General features: G+C 48.5%; 2 protein-coding genes across 25 annotated transcripts in view; one reads left to right on the forward strand and one right to left on the reverse strand.

The window, feature by feature from the left end:
• The window catches only part of LOC101102047 (apolipoprotein L3-like), a 234245-nt gene that overhangs the window by 70385 nt on the left and 138066 nt on the right, over positions 1-25794 (forward strand). The gene's annotated exons all lie outside the window — the stretch shown is intronic.
• LOC105605770 (apolipoprotein L3-like) overlaps positions 11261-25794 on the reverse strand; it is a 35676-nt gene continuing 21142 nt past the window's right edge. The window contains exons 2-8 of one of the 24 annotated variants that reach the window (XM_060413185.1): positions 23722-23970; positions 22128-22226; positions 20278-20809; positions 18665-18705; positions 18378-18485; positions 17025-17136; positions 11261-14523 (exon numbers count right to left, since the gene is read on the reverse strand). In XM_060413185.1, coding sequence (XP_060269168.1) covers positions 13584-14523; positions 17025-17136; positions 18378-18444 — 1119 coding nt within the window. In that variant the 5' untranslated portion in view covers positions 18445-18485; positions 18665-18705; positions 20278-20809; positions 22128-22226; positions 23722-23970 and the 3' untranslated portion in view covers positions 11261-13583. Of the gene's footprint in view, positions 14524-17024; positions 17137-18377; positions 18486-18664; positions 20882-22123; positions 22227-23721; positions 23971-25794 lie in introns of all 24 variants that reach the window. The other 23 variants (XM_060413182.1, XM_060413184.1, XM_060413181.1 and 20 more) reach the window with 23 other exon arrangements.

The following is a 25794-nucleotide window of genomic DNA, read 5'->3' on the forward strand; positions in this document are numbered from 1 at the left end:
AGCCCCGCCTCCACCCCTAGGATCACATCCCTCTAGACTGAGCCCTGCTGGCAGGGACGGAACTAGCGCCTTTAGTCCTGGTGGCCACAGGAGGAGGCCCAGCCTTGGTGATCACTGCCATGAGGTGCAGGCAGAAGTTCCTGGGAAGGGCTGAGAGCACGCTGCCCTTTTCTACCTCGGCTTATCTCCACCTGACAACAGATTTTTTTCTCTCCAAATGGAAGACTTTTATCAGAAACCAGTGTCCTGGCAACTCAGAAAGTCTGCAACGGAGAGCTGGCCCTGCCTCCATTTGGTTCCTGAGCAAAGAGCCTCTGTGGGCGGGGCTGAGCGAGTGCCAGGCACTGTGCTGGCACCGTCCACGCCTTTCCTGTTGAATCTCACGTCAGCTCTAGGAGTGCTGGCTCCGTTTCACAGATGAAGAAAAGCAGCTCAAGTTCCCACAGTCTGAGAGGCCTGCAGCTGGACTGCTGGTGAACTTCTCGGTTTGCCTCAAGCAGAAGTGACTGCGGTGGACCTGGATGCCCCACGGAGGCCCGCCTGCCCTTCCCTCAGGGCGGCTTCACCCCAGGACACGTCCCTGGGCCATTATGGTCCCCTCCCCCCAGGTTGGAGGGAGGGACAGGAGATTATTCCATGAGGACAGCGAACCATTGGTTGGTCTTAAAGCCAACTGTTATGTATCTGTTGTGTTTCTCAGGTAAGGAGGCTGAGAGGAGAGGAAAGGTAGGGGTGTTCTTCCAGAAACTCAGGGACTTATGTTTGGTGGGAGAGTGTCAGCAGCTCATATACTGCAAACATTCATTTGACATTCTGTCCCCAGAGCTCAGAGCTCAGGCCAGAGCAGACACCCCAGAGCCCAGAGACAGAGGAGTCAAGGGGCAAACGGCAGCAGCCCTGCCCACTGACCTGCACAAGTCCGCTCCTGAACTTACTGGAGCTGCCGGGACTCAAGGATGCCTCCTTTCCAGAGCTTGGGGTCCTCTGGGGACAGCCGGCTCTGGGTGTCACCCCTATAGAAGGGACACAGGGAAGAACAGCGGGAGACAGGAGCTTTCCTGGAGGGAAAATCCAAGCACAGTCATCCCTCCTGCCTGCTTCCTTTAAACCTCAGGCAGAAATTCAGGGGCAGGGAAAGCCTTGTGGGCCTCCCTGGGGGACAACTACCAGCATGAGGTTGCCCAGGCCCCACTTCCTAAGTGCCCTCCACCACAGGATAGCTAGGAACCCCGAGCGAGGATCAGGCTGGGTGGGGTGTGTGTCCCGGGACTCACCTCCTGGCCAGGCAGCCCCAGCAGCAGGCCTGGAAGCCAATGATGACGTTCGTGATCTTCAGGTCCCGCTCCTTCTCCAGGTGGGCCAGCATGCCAGGCCGGAAAAAGACCTTGCTCTGGCCCATGCGGTACAGGTTGCTCTTGAGCTCCAGGGCTTCGATCCAGAGGAGGAGAGCCAGCTGCTAACCCCGGGGCACCCCAGCCACCACAGAGCCCTGGAGCAAGGCAAGGCCAGGGAAGGGGCCTGGAGCCTGGGTTGTCCCTGCTGCTCTGTGGACAGCCTCCTCCTGGTGCAGGGAGAGGGGGACTAGGGGATGCAGGCGGGGACAGCTGGGGGTTAGCATGGGACAGGTAATGGGTAAAAGCCGAAGAGAAATACAGAACCTCGGCCCTGTAGGGACCTTACCTGCTGGGTCTGTGCCCACGTGCATTTCTTACAAGGGTGGCAGTAGATAGTGGGGCTCAGGAGGCATTCCCTTAGGTAACTCGGGAAACAGCATCCCTGTGTGTTTATCTGACTGCCCGGGTCTTCACTGCTGTGCGGGCAGGGGCTGCTTTCTCTAGCTGCAGCGAGTGCGCTCCTCTTCGTCGAGTACATGGGCTTCTAATTGCAGTGGCTTCTGTTTCTGCAGAGCACGGGCTCTAGGGAGCGGGCTCAGTAGTTGTGGTGCACGGGCTTAGTTGCTCCGCAGCATGTTGGATCTTCTCGGACCAGGGATCAAACCCGTGTCCCCTGCATTGGCAGGCAGCTCCTTTACCACTGGACCACCAGGGAAGTCCCAAAGGTTTCTTTTGAAAAAGGTACTGTAAAGTCAAGACTGGCTTCAACGTCCTTCAGAAGCACACAAGCTAAGTAGGGGTGGCTGGGCAGTGTGGGGCCGTGTGCAGGGTGACGGGCAACATCACAGGTGGCTTGAGAGCCTCACTGGGACAGTACAAGGTGCTCCTCACCAAGTGTCCTTGTCGCAGAGGCTAGGTCCAGACCAGCTCCACAGGCATCTGAGTGTCACCAGTTGTTAGATATCCTGTGTCAGCAGCACAACGTCCTGAGATAACTGGTGGATTCTAAGTATGGACCTCTGCAGACTCAAGACTCCCCTGTTCTCTTAGGTCTGAGCCCCAGGAACAAGCCAGCTGGAGGCTGTGTGCCAGCTGGTATGAGGGCAGCTCTGTGAACTTCAGGGCATTTGTGAGAACTAGGAGCAGCAGCTAAAACCACCAAACTCAGGGCCAAGCGAGGAACTAGAAGCCTCCAAAACAGGCCCTGCCAGAAGGGACTCATGTCCTGGGTGGCGGCACAGACCTGTGCGCATCTCTCCCCACATTGGGAAGCACAGCAAGTGGCGACAGACAGCTCCGTGGCCTGAGCTCCAAGGAGGTGGGTCCACCGCCCTGGGCCCAGGATGAGCTGTGTTACAGAAACACCACGTGCTTGCTTCACTTCCTCCTGAAGCAGGACACCCTGCATCCTCCTGACCAATCAGCTCAACATGGATCCAGGGAAGAGGCTCAAGGCACCCAGACGCCCCACCCAGGATGGCCCTTCCCAGGTGGGGGCTGTGGCCACATTCCTGGACCCTGGGCCCAGCTTCCTCCTGTTCTCTGTTGGGGTGACAAGCACGTGCTCTCAGAGGGGCAGTGAGGTCTTGAGTAGCACCCAGGCGAGAGTGCTGACACAGTGATGGCCCAGCCCAGGCTCCACAGGGGTGAATTTCCCCGCAGGAAAGTGGAACAGGAAGTGGGATCCTTGTGAAAATCGGTATCATGGGAGAGGTGCTCCTGGAGGTCCTGGAGCCTACTGCACCTCCCTGTTGCTGCACATATATAATATACACGCAGAGTACTCGGACAGGAGCCCATGAACAGGAGAAGCACTGGCATCACACTGGTGCCCTTCACCCCTGACATCCCTGCAACACGCAGCAGGGGAGGTGATTCGTGTTTGTGTCCAGCTGGGGAAGTGAGCGGTACACTTACTGTTGTGTGTGGGATGTTGGACCCAGAATAGGGTGAGGAGAGTCATTTCCATTGGTCTGAGAAGAGGGCACATGTGCATCCAGGAAGCACTCAATCTGGAGTCTCTCTTCCTGAGCCTCTCCCCCCAGGGTTAGGGTCCCTGTTAACCATTCATCTTCCTCATCCTTCAGCCTGACCTATTGGTCCGAGAATGCAGTCCTCAGAGCCAAGCACCTCTGTCTCCTGCAAACCTGACACTGAGATTCCAGGTGCTTGGACCTAAGCTCCCTGCTGGAAGGGGCCTCTGGGGACAGACTGTGAGCTCCTGCAGGGGGACCTGCCCTACTTTCTGTCCTTCCTGAACTGTGCAGGTTTAGGGGCTTCTTTCCTTTCTCTGACCTGGCCTGCATCCCTCCAGTGCACGCTCTTCTGTGCTCACTTAGCCAAGCTCAGTTCTGTTGCTCAGAACCACAGGGATCTCACCTGACACAGGGGTCACTGAGGAATTGCGTCATCTGCTCATTGAGCTGAATGGGGAACAGCTCTAAGGGTTCAGGGGCACTTGGGGATGGACACTGAATGTTCCTGTATGCAGTGCCTGGAACCCTGCCCAGGAGAAGTTTCTGCAGGATTTGAATTCCCCAGGAACTTACAAAGAATTAAAGAAGGAATGAAACTCATGATTTGGGGATCAGACAGGTGCTGGCCATGACTGCTGACGTCTCCAGGAAGGAATGGAAGGGCCGATTGAAGCCTCAGGGAAACACGGGCTGAGAGGGAGTCAGAGGCACTGAGGAAAGTCCTCAGAGGGAGGTTTGGACAAAAGTGTGGAGAAGGCTCTGCAGCACGTGGGAGGGACTTAGGAGATGTCCTGGGATCATTTCCAGGTCCTGGGTCTCTGGCTTTGCCCTGTGCTCCAGGCGCGGGGAACTGTTTGGTGCTCACATGCTCCTCATGTGGAAACACATAGTTGGTGCCCTTTGGAGCAGGCCCATGGAGTTGAGAGCCACACCCAGATGCTCCCCTTTCCTCCCTGGAGAGGAGGCGCCTGAGGCATCCCGTGAAGGCTCCTCAGAAGGTCCAGGCAGGTTCAAGCCCAGATGAGTGACCAGATCAGAACATGGCCTTGGATGGGCTTTCTGTTCCTTCCTACCCACTTTCCCCAGCCCTCAATCCTGCCCCTGGTGTGGAGTGAGCCTGGTGACCAGCTCTGCCCTTTGGGGACCACAGGTTCCAGCAGGTTAGGCTGCAGGGAGGATTTGAGCATCTGTGCTCAGAGTCATGGGCAGCCGTGGAGGAGGGGAAGCAGGTAGAGCTAAGATCAATATTCTTAAGAGTCATTCTAGCCCTGCGTGGGGAATAGACAGATGCGGCAGGGCAGTGCCCCAAGGTAAACACAAGAAGATGGTCCTGGAAGCTCCTCCAGGAGTCCTGGTGAAATGTGAAGGCAGCCTGGATGAGGCATGTGCTGTCTCTCTGCCCCTCTGTTTATGGCTGACCAGCACCCCCCCTGCCCCGCCCCACCCCTGCACACAAGCCCTTTGCTCTCAATCAGCCTTGGGTGCCCCGTGTCCATCCTTGTCCCCAGGGCTGGAAGAGGAGTCTCCCCATGATTAGACCAAGTCAGATAACATGGGCTCCCCCGAGCGTCCCATGCGGCTTGGGGTCTCCAGGGTCTGAGGGAAACGACTGGCTGGCAGGAAGGAGGAGTCATGGAGGATATTCTCCCTGAGATGCTGGGAGACAGGCTCATGGGGATGGAGGTCAGGCATCTGGAGCCCAGGTGAGCCCGTCAGTCAGCACAAGGAAGCCTCAGTGAATCCGTGCTATTTATTGAAATAAAGTCTAGAGAACACAAGGTGAGGAGATCCGGTGTTCATCGTCAGTCGTGTCAGGCTCTTACTGACCTTATGGACTGTAGCCTGCCGGACTCCTTTCTCCATGGACTATTTCCAGGCAAAAATATTGGAGTGGATTGACATCTCCTTCTCCAGGGATCTTCCCAACACAGGAATCGAACACACGTCTCCTGAATTGGCAGGTGGATTCTTTACCACTGAGTCACCTGGGAAGCCTGTGGAAAAGCATGGAGTTTCCTTAAGAAACTAAATATAGACTTATTGTATGAGTCAGCACTTCTGGAAAAGACAGAAGCTCTAATTCAAAAAGTAACATGCACTCCAATGTTCATAGCAGCACTCTTTATAATAGCATAGAAGCAACCTAAGTGTCCATCAATAGAAGAAAAAAGATGCAAATAGTACCCAGCCATAAAAGCATAAAACAATGCTGTTTTTAGCTGCTTGGATTGACATAGAGATTATTGTAAATGAAGTAAGTCAGTCAGAGAAAGACAAATATTGTATGATCTCAATTATAGGTGGAATCTAAAAAGTAGTACAAATGAACTTATTTACAAATTAGAAACAGACTCACAGACAAAGAAAACAAAGTTATGGTACAAAAGAGGAAAGGGGAGGGTGGGTAAATAGGAATATGTGATTAACAGATGTGCACCACCATACCTAAAATAGACAAACAATAAGGCTTTACTGTTAGCGCACAAAACTACATGTGTGATCAATACATTTGGCTGTACACCAGAAACCCACACAATACTGTAAGTCAACTACACTTCAATAAAAACACACAATCAAACAATGGAGTCCCTGCCTAATTAATAAAAACCTGCTGGGATCGAAGGTGAGCTGATGCTGGAGACACAGGGCTGGAGAACACCACCAGGGGGAGACTCTTCTCGCTGGGACATCACACCCTGAGGAGGGCGATAGAGGAGTCCCAGCTACTTCTCCTGGATCCCAACAGTCCTCACTCTGACTTTCTCTCATTTTCAACCCTTTCATATTTCTGGCCTTCCACAGCTAGTTCCACTTGCCTTTCCCTTTATTCTACCCCTAGTGTGTTCTTTAGTCCAATATAAGTGTTTCTCCCCTCCCCTCATTCTTTAGCCCCGCTCCTCCCTTAGTCTGGGCTCCAGGCTCGCTCTTTGTCCTCATCTGCACCTGCATCTATCCCTCCCTTGCTGTGTTCAGCTCCAGAAATGCCAAATTCCTAACACCCAGGACCATCAGTGCTGTCTCCCCTCCTTTTCCTCTCTACCAAGCTGCCTCTGGGACACCCAACAAATGTCCCTGGTCCCTGCACTGCTGGGATCCAGCCCTGGTGGGTCCAGGGTAATTCAAAGCGGAGATGGAATCGGCATCCTAGGAAAACACTTATTTAATTATAGATATACAGAGAGATTAGAAACGGATAGTGTAGTAGGAAAATTAGTGGAGAAAAAGAGGCTGAATAAATTGGTTTACGTGGGATACCCATAAAATTCCAAGACAAGGAATTTGCACCATCTACATTGGGCCACTGGTGCCACTTGAATATCGGAAGGTGCCCCTCCTTGGGCTCCTTCTCACGTGGAACTTAAAAGCCAGGGCAAGTAAGTAGACGTGGCAAGCACCCATGCTCCAGATGGGAATTCAGCCAGATAAATGGGGAGCAAGAAAGAAAGGACACAGGGGAATCAGTCTTTCCAGAAACTGATCCGATCTCTTTATTTTTCAGGTTTACTTATATACTTTATGTTATGCATAGGGATGAATACAGAGTCACGCGGGGGTCAGCAGACCTGACCCTTGTCAAAATCAGGTGCTTCATATAAAATTATACAAAGGTCCTATGGGTTTTACATCATCTTATGGCCATGAGGCCTGCTGACATTTTATGGCCCTTTCTGATAATGGTCAGTCAACCAGAAAACTTATTTTTTCCAGGGGTGATTTTTTCTTAAACCAAGCGCCACCCTCCAAATAAAGTTGCATTCCTATAGGGTAATGGTGTAGGGGTTACAATCAAGAAAGGAATTTACTTAGCCTAACTATGCCAAAGCCTTTGACTGTGTGGATCACAATAAACTGCGGAAAATTCTTCAAGAGATGGGAATACCAGACCACCTGACCTGCCTCTTGAGAAATCTGTATGCAGGTCAGGAAATAACAGTTAGAACTGGACATGGAACAACAGACTGGTTCCAATAGGAAAAGGAGTCCATCAAGGCTGTATATGGTCACCCTGCTTATTTAACTTCTATGCAGAGTACATCATGAGAAACGCTGGACTGGAAGAAACACAAGCTGGAATCAAGATTGCCGGGAGAAATATCAATAACCTCAGATATGCAGATGACACCACACTTATGGCAGAAAGTGAAGAGGAACTAAAGAGCCTCTTGATGAAAGTGAAGGAGGAGAGCGAAAAAGTTGGCTTAAAGCTCAACATTCAGAAAACGAAGATCATGGCATGTGGTCCCATCACTTCATGGGAAATAGATGGGGAAACAGTAGAAACAGTGTCAGACTTTAGTTTTTGGGGGCTCCGAAATCACTGCAGATGGTGACTGCAGCCATGAAGTTAAAAGACGCTGACTCCTTGGAAGGAAAGTTATGACCAACCTAGATAGTATATTCAAAAGCAGAGACATTCCTTTGCCAACTAAGGTCCGTCTAGTCAAGGCTATGGTTTTTCCTGTGGTCACGTATGGATGTGAGAGTTGGACTGTTACAAAGGCTGAATGCCGAAGAATTGATGCTTTTGAACTGTGGTGTTGGAGAAGACTCTTGAGAGTCCCTTGGACTGCAAGGAGATCCAACCAGTCCATTCAGAAGGAGATCAACCTTGGGATTTCTTTGGAATGAATGATGCTAAAGCTGAAACTCCAGTACTTTGGCCACCTCATGTGAAGACTTGACTCATTGGAAAAGACTTTGATGCTGGGAGCGATTGGGCGCAGGAGGAGAAGGGGATGACAGAGGATGAGATGGCTGGATGGCATCACTAACTCGCTGGATGTGAGTCTGAATGAACTGCGGGAGATGGTGATGGACAGGGAGGCCTGGCGTGCTGCGATTCATGGGGTTGCAAAGAGTCGGATACGACTGAGCGACTGAACTGAACTAAAGGCTTAACATGATTAATCTTAAAGGTTAATACTTATTTTTCTTATATGCTAGTTATATTCATTATAAGGGCAAGGAATATGGAGATTTAGCAGTAAATATTGGCTCAACAAATGAAAACCCTTCACCAGTATTCCCCTTAAGATCTATTTAGTCTTAAGATAGTGATAAAGTTACATTTTTACATAGTAAGGACACAGATTTATAACAAAGTACAGTGATCTATAAGGGATTTGATTTAGGTCACACCTGAATGGTCTACCAGTTTTTCCTACTTTCTTCAGTTTGAGTCTGAATTTGATAATAAGGAGTTCATGATCTGAGCCACAGTCAGCTCCTGGTCTTGTTTTTGTTGACTGTATACAGCTTCTCCATCTTTGGCTGCAGAGAATATAATCAATCTGATTCAGTGTTGACCATCTGGTGATGTCCATGTGTAGAGTCTTCTCTTGTGTTGTTAGAAGAAGGTGTTTACTATGACCAGTGCATTTCCCTGGCAAAACTCTATTAGTCTTTGCCCTGCTTCATTCCGCATTCCAAGGCCAAATGTGCCTGTTACTCCAGGTGTTTCTTGACTTCCTACTTTTGCGTTCCAGTCCCCTATAATGAAAAGGACATCTTTTTTGGGTGTTAGTTCTAAAAGGTCTTGTAGGTCTTCATAAAACCGTTCAACTTTAGCTTCTTCAGCGTTACTGGTTGGGGCATAGACTTGGATAACTGTGATATTGAATGGTTTGCCTTGGAGACGAAAAGAGATCATTCTGTCATTTTTGAGATTGCATCCAAGTACTGCATTTCAGACTCTTTTGTTGACCATGATGGCTACTCCATTTCTTCTGAGGGATTCCTGCCCGCAGTAGTAGATATAATGGTCATCTGAGTTAAATTCACCCATTCCAGTCCATTTCAGCTTGCTGATTCCCAGAATGTCGACGTTCATCCTTGCCATCTCTTGTTTGACCACTTCCAATTTGCCTTGATTCATGGACCTGACATTTCAGGTTCCTATGCAATATTGCTCTTTACAGCACCGGATCTTGCTTCTATCACCAGCCACATCCACAGCTGGGTATTGTTTTTGCTTTGGTTCCATCCCTTCATTCTTTCTGGAGTTATTTCTCCACTGATCTCCAGTAGCATATTGGGCACCTACGGACCTGGGGAGTACCTCTTTCAGTATCCTATCATTTTGCCTTTTCATACTGTTCATGGGGTTCTCAAGGCAAGAATACTGAAGTGGTTTGCCATTCCCTTCTCCAGTGGACCACAATCTGTCAGACTTCTCCACCATGACCTGCCCATCTTGGGTTGCCCTGCAGGCATGGCTTGGTTTCATTGAGTTAGACAAGGCTGTGGTCCTAGTGTGATTAGATTGACTAGTTTCCTGTGAGTATGGTTTCAGTATGTCTGCCCTCTGATGCCCTCTTGCAACACCTATCATCTTACTTGGGTTTCTCTTACCATGGGCGTGGGGTATCTCTTCACGGCTGTTCCAGCAAAGCATAGCCACTGCTCCTTAACAAGACCAGGAGCTGACTGTGGCTCAGATCACGAACTCCTTATTATCAAATTCAGACTCAAATTGAAGAAAGTAGGAAAACCGCTAAACCATTCAGGTATGACCTAAATCAAATCCCTTATGATTATACAGTGGAAGTGAGAAATAGATTTAAGGGCCTAGATCTGATAGATAAGAGTGCCTGATGAACTATGGACTGAGGTTCGTTACATTGTATAGGAAACAGGGATCAAGACCATCCCCATGGAAAAGAAATGCAAAAAAGCAAAATGGCTGTCTGGGGAGGCCTTACATATAGCTGTGAAAAGAAGAGAGGTGAAAAGTAAAGGAGAAAAGGAAAGATATAGGCATCTGAATGCAGAGTTCCAAAGAATAGCAAGAAGAGATAAGAAAGCCTTCTTCAGAGATCAATGCAAAGAAATAGAGGAAAAGAACAGAATGGGAAAGACTAGAGATCTCTTAAGAAAATTAGAGATACCAAGGGAACATTTCATGCAAAAATAGACTCGATAAAGGACAGAAATGGTATGGACCTAACAGAAGCAGAAGATATTAAGAAGAGGTGGCAAGAATACATGGAAGAACTGTACAAAAAAGATCTTCACGACCCAGGTAATCATGATGATGAGATCACTAATCTAGAGCCAGACAACTTGGAATGTGAAGTCAAGTGGGCCTTAGAAAGCATCACTACGAACAAAGTTAGTGGAGGTGATGGAATTCCAGTTGAGCTGCTTCAAGATGCTGTTAAAGTGGTGCACTCAATATGCCAGCAAATTTGGCAAAGTCAGCAGTGGCCACAAGACTGGAAATGGTCAGTTTTCATTTCAATTCCAAAGAAAGCAATGCAAAAGAATGCTCAAACTATCGCACAATTGCACTCATCTCACATGCTAGTAAAGTAATGCTCAAAATTCTCCAAGCCAGGCTTCAGCAATACGTGAACCGTGAATGCCCTGATGTTCAAGCTGGTTTTAGAAAAGGGAGAGGAACCAGAGATCAAATTGCCAACATCCGCTGGATCATCGAAAAAGCAAGAGAGTTCCAGAAAAACATCTATTTCTGCTTTCTTGACTATGCCAAAGCCTTTGACTGTGTGGATCACAATAAACTGTGGAAAATTCTGAAAGAGATGGGAATACCAGGTCACCTGACCTGCCTCTTGAGAAATCTGTATGCAGGTCAGGAAGCACCAGTTAGAACTGGACAAGGAACAACAGACTGGTTCCAATAGGAAAAGGAGTACGTCAAGGCTGTATATTGTCAGCCTGCTTATTTAACTTCTATGCAGAGTACATCATGAGAAACGCTGGACTGGAAGAAACAAAAGCTGGAATCAAGATTGCTGGGAGAAATATCAATAACCTCAGATATGCAGATGACACCACACTTATGGCAGAAAGTGAAGAGGAACTAAGAAGCCTCTTGATGAAATTGAAAGAGGAGAGTGAAAAAGTTGGCTTAAAGCTCAACATTCAGAAAACGAAGATCATGGCATCCGGTCCCATCACTTCATGGGAAATAGACGAGGAAACAGTGGAAACAGTGTCAGGCTTTATTTTGGGGGGCTCCAAAATCACTGCAAATGGTGACTGCAGCCATGAAATTAAAAGACGCTTACACCTTGGAAGGAAAGTTATGACAAACCTAGATAGTATATTCAAAACCAGAGACAAAACCAGGCCAGAATACTGGAGTGGGTAGCAGTTCCCTTCTGCAGGGGATCATCCCAACCCAGGGATTGAACCCACGTCTCCTGAATGGCAGGTGGATTCTTTACCAACTGAGCCATAAAGGAACCCCAAGTGAATCTGTTTCCACTCGACTCTGAACCAGGGCCCTTTTGCGTGTTAGGTGAACATGATAACCACCACACTACAGAAACCATGTGCTCTCATCAGCAGATGGTATTACACCCATATATACCTTTACCATCATTTCAGTCAAGTCTCGGGAGGAGGAGTTGACAGATTCTCTTGCTTTCTTAAAAATAGTAGCTCAACATCATCAACACTTGCTTTCCTTACTCATCTCCCATGGCAAAATAATCACATGCAGAACCAAAATAAATGATTTAATTATAAAGATCTGTTGTTTTTTTTTTTTTAAAGAAAGACCACCGAGAATGGGTATATCTGAAAGGATGGACACCCTCATATATTATAAGTGTGAACATTTTGCTACAGTTTGTTTGCATAGCATGATGGCTCTAGGTATGAAAATTTTTTAGGTGTTGATGCCATCTGATCTTAATTCTACTTCTAGATATAGCTTAAGAATACAATCTCAGATGTAGGTGAAGTTTTATAGAAGGAGAATATTCTTTGCACTATTATTTACATAAAGGATTAGAAACTACATCAAGTCCAATATTCAGGAGTAGAAAACAAGGAGGACAGAACAGCTGCAGGGGTCTCAGCTGCTCAGAGCAGGGGTCTCAGCCTCACAGGAAGCAGGGCAGGGCTTGTGGGACTCCAGGCCCCTGTGAGAAAAAAGCTCTTGCAGAAGCAAGGAGGACCTGGGCTATGGGAGCTTTATCACCAGGAACTTTATCAAGAAAAGTTACGGCCAACCTAGATAGTATATTCAAAAGCAGAGACATTACTTTGCCAACTAAGGTCCGTCTAGTCAAGGCTATGGTTTTTCCTGTGGTCATGTAAGGATGTGAGAGTTGGACTGTGAAGAAGGCTGAGGGCCGAAGAATTGATGCTTTTGAACTGTGGTGTTGGAGAAGACTCTTGAGAGTCCCTTGGACTGCAAGGAGATCCAACCAGTCCATTCTGAAGGAGATCAACCCTGGGATTTCTTTGGAAGGAATGATGCTAAAGCTGAAGCTCCAGTACTTTGGCCACCTCAGGCAAAGAGTTGACTCATTGGAAAAGACTTTAATGCTGGGAGGGATTGGGGGCAGGAGGAGAAGGGGATGACAGAGGATGAGATGGCTGGATGGCATCACCGACTCGACGGACATGAGTCTGAGTGAACTCCGGGAGATGGTGATGGACAGGGAGGCCTGGCGTGCTGCAATTCATGGGGTTGCAAAGAGTTGGACACGACTGAGTGACTGAACTGAACTGAACTGAACTGCACAGTGGTCTGTAACAAAAGAGAAAATTCATTAACTCAAAAAATCTACTATTGCTAACATCAAAACTAGTACATTTCCTTTTCTATATTCCAAATACATTGATTAATATATTCCCAGGGGCCTAAGGATATGGAGGCCTGGCGGCAATCATTGACTCAACAAGGAGAAAAGCCCTATGCTAATTAAGACTTTCAAAATACTCCAAACTCTCTGTGCTGTTTATGGCTAAGAGGTAGTAAACAATCGTGTGTTTGGCAGGAGTATGGATAATCCTGTCACATAAGCTAGTTTGCCAGTAGAGAGGTTTGACCTGAGACACCCTTGTCACACCCAGGGCAGGGAATTAGCAGTAATTTTTGGCACAATAAATGAAAAACCCTTCACCAATATAATTCCTAAGCAACCCACTATACTATACTAATAATTTCCTAACTTTTCAAAAGAGTTTGTATATAGAAAGTTTAAAGCATCTTGTGCCTCTGATGGTTGGGAGGCTGTAAACATCACATGTGGCTGGACGAACCTGCTCAGGCAGGCTAGAGACCTTCAGAGGAGTTTGTAAGTTGAAACACTCTTGTCACGCCCACGAATTTTTATTAACTGGAGCTGCAAGTTAACTCCTTCTCCGAGAGAAATGGAGATGGAGGAGAGCCCCCTGTAAAGTCAGAGGTGTAGGTGAGAGCATAAATAAGACTCTGGTTTTGGGGGTAGATGCTCGGGAACAGGGGGTTTCCTGAGGCTCAATCTTGCCTTTGCGTATGCCGAAGCCTCTTTCCTCATGACCTTTGCCATGGGCAGAGTTCCTCACGCTGGCTTCTGGCACTGCACTCCTCTGGGGGTGGGGGAACTGAGCCCTCCTGCAGATTCTCATGGATCTCAGTGAGTAACTCCAATATGCTTTCCAACTCCTGGGCCTGCTGCCTCAGCTTTTCAGCTGACTCTGCCTTCGCTCCATCATGTAAATGTTTTGACTCTTTCACCAGGCAGCCCACATCTATCACAAGGCCGATACATGACAGGACTAGGCCAGTGATACGGACTTCTTTTGCCATTGCTAAAGCCATGCCTCCAAAAGTTTTCCGCGCCTGACTGCTGACATGGATGAAGGTTTTCCCTTTGGTTATGAAGAACTTGACTTTGGCTGCTAAGGCAGGGCTGGCCTTAATCACCTTGATAAATTGGACTTGCTTCTGAATGTATTCTAGGGCACTGACGAATGACTTCGTTGCAAAAATAATTTGAGGTGTCCTCTTCTTGAGTACATCCTTGACTACCTTCCATTTCTTCGTGTCAGGGGACAGCAGTTGAATGGTTTTGGTTTCTGCTGATGACATGTTTACTTGTTCCACGATGGTGGTGGACACATTGGTCACAGCAGCCGCTATGCCCAGCCCTAACCCAGTGGCCAAGAGAGGCAGAGTGGCCCCCATTGTCAGAGGTGCCAGAGCCAGGCCAACGATGCTGAGTATGCCAGACACAGCGCCAGTGGAGTGGGCCACCACCTTGGAAATCGTGCAGTCCTTGTGCACCTTGTCAACTTTGTCTGCAAGAGCATGGATCTTTTCTGTGTCTCCCTCCAGGTCCTGTTTCACCTCAGGAAACTCCTCCAAAAACTTCTCTGTGTCCAGCTGGTCTTCTTTGAGTGTGTCTGGGTCCTGTCCACTCAACTTTGTTTTCAGCCTATTCAGATATTCATGTAGTGCCTTTGCCTCCTCCCTGTAATAAAGAGGGTCAAGGAATTAAGACAATTGTTTGTCTGTAAAAATAGGCTGGACAGGATCTATTCTGCATAAATTACAGAAATTGTTTCATTAAAGGTTTATAAGTGTTTCTTTTTACATTAAGCACATATTTGGACATTGTAAATGCTCCATATACTTATTCAATGGTGGAAAACATATGCAAAAGTCATATTAAGATACAATTAAGGTAGGCATTTGGTAAAGACACTCGGGGGCAGGTCAAAACCATCACTTGCCAAGAGTTGGTAGGGTGGGCACTCCACAGAGAAACAAAGAGAAGTTTGATTGGAGCAGAAAACCCTTCACTCATGGACCTTAGTGTGTAGTGAGGAGTCAATTTGCTCTTAGCCCTTGATTCTGGGAAGTGGTCTCTAAGTCCCTAGAATGTTCTGGCTGATAGGAGTGTCCTCATCTGCTCTGGCCTTTGGCCACTGGACAAACAGAAAAGGTGACATTCGCGATGGGGCCTCTGGGTCACATGTTATCAGTTCTGACCTCTGGAGGAGCTGGACTTTAGGGCATTAGTCTGACCACCATAGGTTAGGATAATTGTTTTTAAGTGGGTGAGATTCCCTGGAAGACGGTGTCTGCGTGTCTTGCCACACACTGAATCCAAGGCTGGAAAGCATCCTGGGGACAGAAGCTTTGTGTGTGAAACCCGCCTAGACTATCCCCGTGACTGAAACGTCATCCTTTCCTGTAATAAACCATAACTGGGATGCCGATATCTACAGTGAGCTCTGAGAATCCTTCTAGGGAATTCTCAAACCTGACGGTGATTATGGGAACCCCCCAAACTTGCTACTGGTGTTAAATGTAAGGACAGTCCTTGGGTCTGTGTCCTCAGATTTTGCAGGTTGGCTAACTCTGCATACTTCAAAACAAAACAAAACAAAACAAAAAAAAACACACCAAAAGTCAGAGGTAGAAAGCACCTTAAAGATCAGTTTGCCTGGCATCTCCTCTCTTCCAAGGCTTGTGCCCTTGATCTTTCCATTGAAAACTCACTGGGCCCATCCACTTCCCCAGCTGACAGGGAAGCGGGAGATTTGCTGTGAGCCCTGGTTCCCTTGGACCCTCTGGCTCACCTCACTGACTCCTGACCCATCTCCCAGCATCCCTGACCTCTCGGATGTTACATGTTAGCTGGTAAACATGCCTGCTCCCCAAGGCCATGTGCAACTTCATACACCCTCTCCAAGACTCAAGAGACTTGAGGAGTCACCCATCTGAATTGTTAATCCTGAAGAGACCGGCACTTGCACAGCGGGTGGAGGAAGTGTTCTCCTCTTGGGTGGGGATGCGTGAGGTCCTCAGAATCCCTCAGATGACACGCAATCACAGCCACTCACTGTGACCCTGGAGGGCTCGCTGAGCCACACGGCCTTCCCACTGTCAGGGCGGCTCCACGGAGACTAGAAGAGGGTCCCAGATGGAGGGAGAACCCAGGTCCCAGGCAGGGTGTGGAGGACATGATCACCCAGGGCCCTCCAGCCCAGCGTGAGCGGATCCCATCAGGGAAGAAAGAAATATCCCCACTCCCACTCCCGGAACCTCTGTTAGCATCACAGCCCCTTCAGCTTTGTGTCCTCGGGGCCCACTCTCCTCACTCTAGTCCTGGCCCTGCTGCCCAAGCCTGCCTGCTCGTCCTCCAACCTGGACCTTCTGCTCCACCCTGACCCTGGGTCTGACCCTGGTGCAGGCCTCCCTGGGCCTTTGGACGAGATGAGTGCACTTGGTTCCCCACCTCTGACCCTGCAGTTCACTCTGAGGCCATCACCATAGTCCATCAGATTCAATTGCTATTCTCACTGGACACAGAACAGACCTGGGGCCCCAAGACATAAGCCCAGAGCCCCAGAGCCAGGCAGGGCTAGAGACAGGACCCCACTAGCTCCACCCAGTTCCTCTCCAGACTCTCTGCCATATGGGCCAGTTGGATCTTGCAGCGTTGGTACAGTTCCTAAGATGGGGAAGGAAAGGGCTCTAGTCAGAATCCCCAGCAACACAAAAGGATGTTGGCAGGATTTATTGACTTGTTCAAAAGTGAACCCTATTTGTCCTCCTCTCTAGGAAAAAGATCTTTGCCCCCTATCTCTTCTCAAGAAGTTATTTCAAAGTTAATATTAATTGAGCACCTACTCTGTGTCAGCCATCATGCAAAGCACTTTGCATGCATGATCTCAGTGTCTTCACAATAAAACTGAACAGATGAAGAAGCTAAGGCGGAGAGTAGTTCAGTAACATGTCCAAGGTCACATAACCTGACCCTGTAGCAGGTTTCATCTCTTCACAACCCGAGGCCATTCACTGCCAGCAAATGACATGAAGGAAAAACTGCTATTGGGATCTTGAGACAGAACATCCTTGACTCCAACTATAGGATGCCACCTGAAGGAGGTATGCCTGCCAGGAGGAACCTGGCCTGGGGCAGAGGAATCTGAGTGGCATTCCTGGTGCAGCCATGCATGTTACCTGGGTATATTGGCCTTAGCCACAAATCTCTCCCAGTTTTGGAGTAGGACATTCAGTTTCTGTTTTGTGACCTCGGAATGCTCAACAACAACTTGAGAAACAGTTTCACTCTCTAGATGGAAAAAGAAAAGAATAAAATTAAAAGAAATTGCGGTGGAATGGAAATGATATTGAGTAGTTTGCTCCTTGGAAGAAAAGTTATGACCAACCTAGACAGCATATTAAAAAGCAGAGACATTACTTTGCCAACAAAGGTCTGTCTAATCAAACCTATGGTTTTTCCAGTAGTCATGTATGGATGTGAGAGTAAGATTATAAAGAAAGCTGAGCATCGACGAATTGATGCTTTTGAACTGTGGTGTTGGAAAAGACTCTTGAGAGTCCCTTGGACAGCAAGGAGATCCAACCAGTCCATCCTAAAGGAAATCAGTCCTGAATATTCACTGGAAGTTCTGATGCTGAGGCTGAAACTCCAATACTTTGGCCACCTGATGTGAAGAGCTGATTCATTCGAAAAGACCCTGATACTGGGAAAGATTGAAGGCAAGAGGAGAAGGTGAGGACAGAGGATGAGATGGTTGGATGGCATCACCAACTCAATGGACATGAGTTTGAGTGAACTCTGTGAGTCTGTGATGGACAGGGAGCCCTGGAGTGCTGCAATTCATGGGTTGCAAAGAGTTGGACATGACTGAGTGACTGAACTGAATTGAACTGAAAATGTGTTTAAGGTCTCTTTCTGACCAAAGGTCCCTGGATTTATGGGTAGGGACATATGTGTCCCCTCTGTCCCAATTCATATGTTGAAGCTCTGACCACTCCTCCCTGAGGACTGAGGTGGCACAGTCCTGACCTGAGTTCAGTTCAGGGTCCCCTAACCCATGCAGAGTGGCTTAGGTGGGAGGGTGGCAGAGCAAGAACTGGAGGAAAGCCTCTGTGGTGGTACCCCAGGGTCTGGGAGCAGAAGGAGGCTTGGAGCAAGGGAGAGGGCAGGAGAAGCTCCAGGGATGTTGGGGGACCTCCTCTCCCTCTCCTGTCTGACCTTGGGGATCCCCATCAGCTGTCTCCCTCACCGTGGGCTGTCTTGGCCTCACTTCTGGGTCCCTTGCTGTATGGCGATGGAGGAGGAAGTAGACACCGTGCTGTGGTGCCCTGAGGAGAGGGTTGGGGTTGAGGCTGTACGGATGGAACCCTGAATGTAGGGGGCTCCCCTGGCCTCTCTGGAGGGCTCCAGAATGCTTAGCCACCCCCTTCTTGGTTTTTGATTCCTTTGTGGGTTGTCTCAGCCTGGAGGCACCACCCTCAATTCTGGATCACAAATGGAAACCAGCCAGACAAGAGATAGCTGACTACCTGAGCAGTAAACGAGGTCTGTGGAGCTCATGATGGCAGCAGCAGGGTCTCGGAGATGTCTCTTCATCCCTCCCGTCAAGTCAGGCTGGAAGGAGGTGTGGTTTCACCCTTGGGGAAGAGAAAACAGGCTGTGGGCTAGATCACGAGCGAACAGCGGCTGCAGGGAGCAGTGACGGGGGAGGCCTCTGGTGGGTTCCCCTGGGATGACCATCAGTGACACCACTTAACCCTCTGCGTTTCTCTGTCCCTTGGGCTCTGCTGGCTGTTAGTTAAGAAAAGTCACTCACCTCCTGCAGCTCCTTCCAAGCTGAGTCAGAGTCCTGCTCTCCTGTTGCGGCACAGGGAGAAGGCAATCAGAGAGGAGACAGCCATCTGCGAAGTTATAGGAGCAATAAAACCAGAGACAGGAGAACTCATAGAAAGGAACATGGAAAGGAATGCTCTGGAAAGTGTGTGAGGCTGGACACCTGCGTCACTAACTGGTAATAACTCATGTTGATTCAGTGTCTGTGACGTGCAGGCTCCTGAAACTCAGGTAAAGATGGGTCAGCCCAAGACTTCATGCTGGTGCCAGTGTCTGGATTTGAACCCAAGCCTTCCTGATTCAAATAGCAGGTTAATGATAACTATGCTGTACTCTCAACAATATACAAAAATACTTACCTGGGGATATATGTTTATTGGTAAGTGATTCTTTTTATTCCAAAATGATGTCTTGCTCCCTGTGCTTGAGTCTCTGCCTTGATAAAGTTTCTGGTGCTGCAGCTCCCACAGCCCACACCCTCCTTGCTTCTGCAGGAGCCTTTCTCCCACGAGCCCCCTCCCTGCAGCCCTGCCCTGGGCAGCTGGGTTCCTGGATGGCGCCCAGTCCTCTCTGCTGTCCTCCCCTGATGTTGTACTTTCCAGGCCATTCAGGCGGTCAGTCGTGTCCGACTCTGCGACCCCATGAATTGCAGCCTCCCTGTCCGTCACCAACTCCTGTAGTTTAGGTTGTTTCTAATTGTTTGTGTAAATAATAGTGGAAAAAATATTCTCCTTCTATAAAGCTTCACCTACATCTGAGACTGTATCTTTAAGGTATATCTAGAAGTAGAATTAAGATCAGATGGCATCAACACCTCAAAAATTTCCATACCTAGAGACACCACGCTATTCAAACAAATTGTAGCAATTTATGTTAACACTTATAATATATGAGGGTGTCCATCCTTTCAGATATACCCATTCTCGGTGGTCTTTCTTTAAAAAAAACCAGATCTTTATGATTAAATCATTTATTTTGGTTCTGAATGTGATTATCTTGCCATGGGAGATGAGGAAGGAAAGCAAGTGTTGATGATGTTGAGCTACTATTTTTAAGAAAGCAAAAGAGCATCTGTCAACTCCTCCTCCTGAGACCTGACTGAAGTGATGGTAAGGGTATATATGGGTATAACACCATCTGCTGATAAGAGTGCTGATTTCTGTAGTGTAGTGGTTATCAGGTTCACCTAACATGCAAAAAGTCCCTGGTTCAGAGTCGAGTGGAAACAGCTTCAAGTGGGCTTCCCTTGTGGCTCAGTTGATAAAGAATCCACCTGCCATTCAGGAGACATGGGTTCAATCCCTGGGTTGGGAAGATCCCTTGCAGAGGGGAACGGCTACCCACTGCAGTATTCAGGCCTGGAGAATTCCATGGACTGTGTCATCCAAGGGATCGCAAAGAGTTAGACATGACTGAGTAACTTTCACTTTCACTGAGAAGAGCAACTGGTGTTTGTGATCCTTGCTCTGCATTGGTATCGGCTCTGAAACTCTACCAATGGTCCCTCATATGTTATTCCATTAGCTTCTGAGGTCTGTACCACTGTATCCTCATTTACAAATAAGGAAGCTGACACATAGATGTTACCTGACTTACCTAAGAGCAGAAGTCTTGCCCTTGGTACACTGGTTGCACCCCACTCACTGGCTCAAGAATCCGTAGCCTGCCTCTCCTCCCTCTGCTGCTAATAAAAGCAAGCGTGGGAGCAATAGGAGATTGGAGTCTTTCATGAATGTTTGAAGACTCACTGGATGGAGAAGTGATAACTGGGTGAAGAGGAGCACAGCAGAGGGAGAGAAACAGGGAGGGTGTTCACAGGAGAGAAGAACGGTCTGCTGGGCAGAGCCCCGGAGAGGGAGCAAGATGAGAGGGAGGCTGAGAGGAGAGCAGGGGACAAGCCCACCACCCCCCACATCCCATCCATACTCACAGCAGCATTCACTCTTCACCAGGCTTTTAGAAATTTACTTGAAATTGAGATGCAGGCAAAAACATAGATTACCTGTTTGTTTAATTATGGAGGAAGGTAAAGGATACCCACGAGAGAGATAGACGTGGGATCCAGGAATCAGGAACATCAACCCCGTGGGAAGGGAATCCAAGGATCCCAGCTGGGCACGCAGCAGACCTAGAAACCAGTCCAGAATGGGATAAGAAGTGCAGAGTCTGTGGGACAGGGACTCGGTATCACATGAGGCACCTTTGGAAAGAAATGGAGGAAATGCTGAAGATAAACAGTGCAAGGGGTGAAAATGAAGCCAGTAAGAAACATTAGGAAAAACAAAGTGCAGGAGGAGAAGAGGACGACAGAGGATGAGATGGTTGGATGGCATCACAGATGCAATGGACATGAGTTTGGGGAGGCTCTGGGAGTTGGTGATGGACAGGGAGTCCTGGCCTGCTGCAGTTCATGAGGTCTCAAAGAGTCGGCCATGACTGAGAGACTGAACTGAACTGAAGTGAATTGCTGAGAAGCATGTGCAGCTATATGGTACAAGTTAGCTCTTAAAAAAAGGATTAAAATATCACAAAAAAAAATGTAACTCTTTTGTTTGAGTTTTTAAAAAAATCTAAAGTAAATATATCTATGTCCAATTCCTTTGGAGACTGTTTTAAAACTGAGGTAATCTTAATATATATAATATGATATAGCTCACAGATGTATAATATAGTGATTCAAAAATCTTAGCTTTATTTCATTTATCAGTTCAGTTCAGTTCAGTCGCTCACTCATGTCCAGCTCTTTGCAACCCCATGAATCGCAGCATGCCAGGCCTCCCTGTCCATCATCATCTCCCGGAGTTCACTCAGACTCACGTCCATCGAGTCCGTGATGCCATCCAGCCATCTCATCCTCGGTTGTCCCCTTCTCCTCCTGCCCCCAATCCCATCAGAGTCTTTTCCAGTGGGTCAACCCTTTGCATGAGGTGGCCAAAGTACTGGAGTTTCAGCTTTAGCATCATTCCTTCCAAAAGAAATCCCAGGGTTGATCTCCTTCAGAATGGACGGGTTGGGTCTCCTTCCAGTCCAAGGGACTTTCAAGAGTTATACTCATTATAAAATAACCTTTATTTTTTAAAGGGAAACAGAATATTTAAATATGTGAAGAAAAAGTACTTGTTAATTTAAAAATCAGAACACACTTCTGGAGCTTGGGAGCCGAGCACTGAAGGGAGGATGAGGACTAATATCCCAGCTTTCAAAGCTGGGCGTCAAGAAATAGTAGGTCCAGTCAAGAGCATAAGAAACGAAGATGTAAATAAAGTGCTTACAAGTACAAAGTTTCCTAACAGAGGATATACAATTAGTGGAATAATGATAAAAGGAGAAGAAGTGGAAAGGTATAATAGAAAGTATGTAAATAAACAAAATCTTTATTTTTCCTAATAAGAAGCAAATCAATACTATCAAATTTAAGTCAAGAAAAAGCTAAATGCAATACCTACTGCTTATTAGCTATTGTGGTTGATGACTTCCCACTTTGCACCAGGCATCTTCCCAATTGCTTGGTATGAATTCACTTCCTTTTAGTTCTCACAATGATCCTATAAGAAAGGAAACTGAAGCTCAGAGAGGTGAAGCAATTTACTCAAAGCACACAGCTAGTGCTAGAGCCAGACTCCAAGTCCAGGTTCCTGTCTCCTGCGCACACATTCTCACACCATTCCACCTCCCAATGTAGTGATATCATTTAAAGACATTGAAAAACTATCTAAAGAAGAAGCTTTTCCTTGGGAAGGAACGAGCAGAACCCTCTGTACAAACTGACCTGTTTTAACCAAATGCACTTATAACTGGATTGTTTTAACTCTAAGACAACAGAAGTCACTTTACAGCAGTCAGTAGCCCACAAGAATGGGGTGGTTTCTGGGGCCACCACCTTAAAAAAGATGGAAGCGGCTGAATTAAATGCCAAGAAATGTGTGACTTGTGCTGGGACAACTGTCAGTGTAGGAACATGTTCGTGTAGATGAAGCCTAGTTCTGTAGAAAAGCAGGCGTGAAAACAGGGTGAAACCAGAATGATGAGAGTGAACTGTGACCTTAAACAGATACGGTCCAGCAGCATCTTGCCCACCCACATGGGCACCCATGGGCTTCCGTCCACTCAGAGGAAGGAAGACCCCTTGCAAGGGAGGTGAATTCCAGAGACAGCATCTCTGCTCCTGCAAAGGCAAGGATGCTCTTGAAGGTGATCAGAGCAGTGGTCATAAAGGGGCACCCACATATAATCATAACAATAAAAGATAATGAGGAGACAGGCTGAGTCTGTGAAAGGCCATGAGTTCATAATAATATTCAAAGGAGAGGACTTTAGAAAAGTGTGGCCAAAAAGAGAGACATAAAGGTTAAAAAGAATGCGAGTGGTTATGCAGGAGACGCAAGACCAAAGAGATGTGGGATCGACGCCTGGGCAGGGAGGATCCCTGGAGAAAGAAATGGTTGCCTACTGCAGTATTCTTGCCTGGGAAGTCCCATGGACTGAGGAGCTGGGAGGGCTCTAGTCCGTGAGGCTGCAGAGAGTGGGACACAATAAGCTGGTGTCTTTCTTTTGTTTCTATGGTGCAAAGAAGAGTAAATGTAATGGGAAGCGTTTTGTTGTGAATTGAATTAATAATAAGAGAAGTCTTGAAGTCTCTGGGTATATTCCTTTCTGTTTATTTACACGAATGTTTATAGAGGATTGAGAAAGAAAGAGCCCTGACATCCGGAGGCTGGCCTGGTGTCACAACAGGGCGATGCTCTTCTCCCATTGGATGTAAAGGCTCTCACAGAACTCCAGCCTCACACAGGGTCACCCTGAGAGCAGGAGCGAAGGAGACAGCAAACACCCGTCACTGCGCCCCCACCAACACCACGCCCCTCCCCTGGCTGAAAAGCAAGACTGCCCTTCTTTACCAACACAGCTTCATCCTCGCTCTGCTCGCCCCTCTCCATAGATGAGTTACTGAGAGCCCGCTGGTAGTGCTGCCTCCCATTCCCCGCAGCACCCCATCTAGAGCAGCCCCATTGCCTTAGAGCTTCCCCCGCGTCCCCTCACCTAGGCTCCAAGCCGAGAATCTTTCTTCCTGCACCTTCCTCTGCGATGTTCCCAGCTCTCCCTCAGGAAGAGTAACCATCAGCTTGTTTTTAGGGAGTGTGCCTGGTGGCGAAGGCTGGAGGCACCGTCATGTGGATGGGAGAGAAGTCACAAAGGCAGGCCCTCCTCCAGGTAGATGGAAGAGGAGAGCTGGCGGCCCCCTGCCCCTTCTCTGCCCCAAAGCTGCAGGACCCCAGAAGCCAGGTCAGCCTATTGAAATCATGAAACATGAGAATAGAGCCTAGTTAGAAAGAAGAGGAGGGCTCAGGCAGAAGGACCAGCTCCTGGGTGATGACAAACAATTGTAAATGCGTTGAGCATTGGACTCATCCTGCCATCCTTCCCTCCCATTCTTGGCCTGGCCCTGACCCTTGTCTGGGGCCTCAGCTGGGTGTGGATGCTGATGGTGCTTCCTCTGCTGGATTCCCCACCAGGGCTTCCTCCTCTGTTAGCCTCTGATTGGTCCCTTTCTGGAAAGGCTGTTGGTGGGAGAGGGGAGGACCCTGGAGAAGCCTGTCCCTGACCAGCTGCATGGCCAGGCATGCATCCCTCCCCTCCTCGTGGACAGACATTTTCTCCCAACCATGTCCCTCATGTGCCTGCAGTCACCCTCCCTGGGAAGGGAAAGGGGGGTTAGGAAAGTCCCTGGCCGAGCACCTGGACTCTCCCGACTGCCCGAGCTCCCGTGTTCCTCACCCTCTCTGTCTCCGCAGGGCCTGCTGCAGGAGATTGACACCTCCCTGGCACAGGCTGCCCCTCCCCATGCATGTGCTTTCCCACTGGCCTCACTGTGTGACGGGTTACTTGTCCCTGGAGGCCCAGCTCCAAGCCTCCCTCTGCCACCTTCCCCCAGTTGCTCCCCAGCTCCTCTTGAGGCCACACTTTCCTGATCATGGTCCCTGTTTCTCAGTTTCTCCAGGTCTGAGAACCCTTCCCGCATCATCAGGGGCCCTGTCTCTGCTCTGCTGCTCCTCGTGTCCAGGGCCTCTGGGCACCCTCCGCCCTCCTGGGCACAGCCTGGCCAAAATATGAGGGGCGGGACCCCTTATGGGGACATGAAACAAGCAGCTTCTTGATGACACAGCACAACCCCAGTTCCCCCTGTTAAATTAGAAAGGGAGGGAGGGGAGAAGGGGAGAAAGAGGAAGAGAACGAGGTGGAGAAGAAACGAAAGATCCTAATCAATCAATCATTCTAAAGGATCCAACGTAAACCAGAGAGAAAAAACTGAAGGGACTGAAAGAAACTCAGCAGTGGCCACAGGACTGGAAAAGGTCAGTTTTCCTTCCAGTCAAAAAGACAGGCAATGCCAAAGAATGCTCAAACTACCGCACAATTGCACTCATCCCACATGCTAATAAAGCGATGTTCAAAATTTTCCAAGCCAGGCTTCAATAGTATGTGAACCATGAACTCCCAGATGTTCAAGCTGGATTTAGAAAAGCCTATTATACTGATGTCTGTAGAGTTTGGCTTTTTATCTTAACATTGCAACACCGGGAGGTATGAGGACCTTGTGCAGTGAGCCCTTCTCACTTCTTCCAGCAGCACCACCTTCCCCACATAGAACCTCCCATCACCCACATCCTGAGCAGAGGGCCTGGCAAACACAGGAAGCCAACGCCCTTCAACTCCCCGCTTGGTGTCCGGTCTGTCTCCAGGCCAAGTGTCCCCCAGGCCTGGCACTGAGTCTAGTACTCAGAGGCAGGGTTTTCAACAAACCTTGATTCCCTGTATCTGAAAAAAATTCCCTTTCCCCCATCAGCCCGAGCCTAGCACCCTCAGGACAGCTTCAAGGTGGCCAGGTCATAGGAGGAGAGGCTCTGACTCCTTGTCCTCCTCCACCCCATCTGCTTCCTTTAATTTCCTAAATGGCTGAGTACCTGGAACATACACCTTCCTTCTGGGGTCGCTGCTCATGTCTCAGGAGTCCACATCCTGAGCTGAGCCCACCTGAGCAGGTGCCACCCTTCCTCTGCTCTGTTTAGGGGCCCATGGCTGGGAGGAAGCCCTCAGACACACCTGCCTCCACAT

This window comes from Ovis aries, chromosome 3, assembly GCF_016772045.2.
Source record: "Ovis aries strain OAR_USU_Benz2616 breed Rambouillet chromosome 3, ARS-UI_Ramb_v3.0, whole genome shotgun sequence".
Taxonomy (NCBI): domain Eukaryota; kingdom Metazoa; phylum Chordata; class Mammalia; order Artiodactyla; family Bovidae; genus Ovis; species Ovis aries.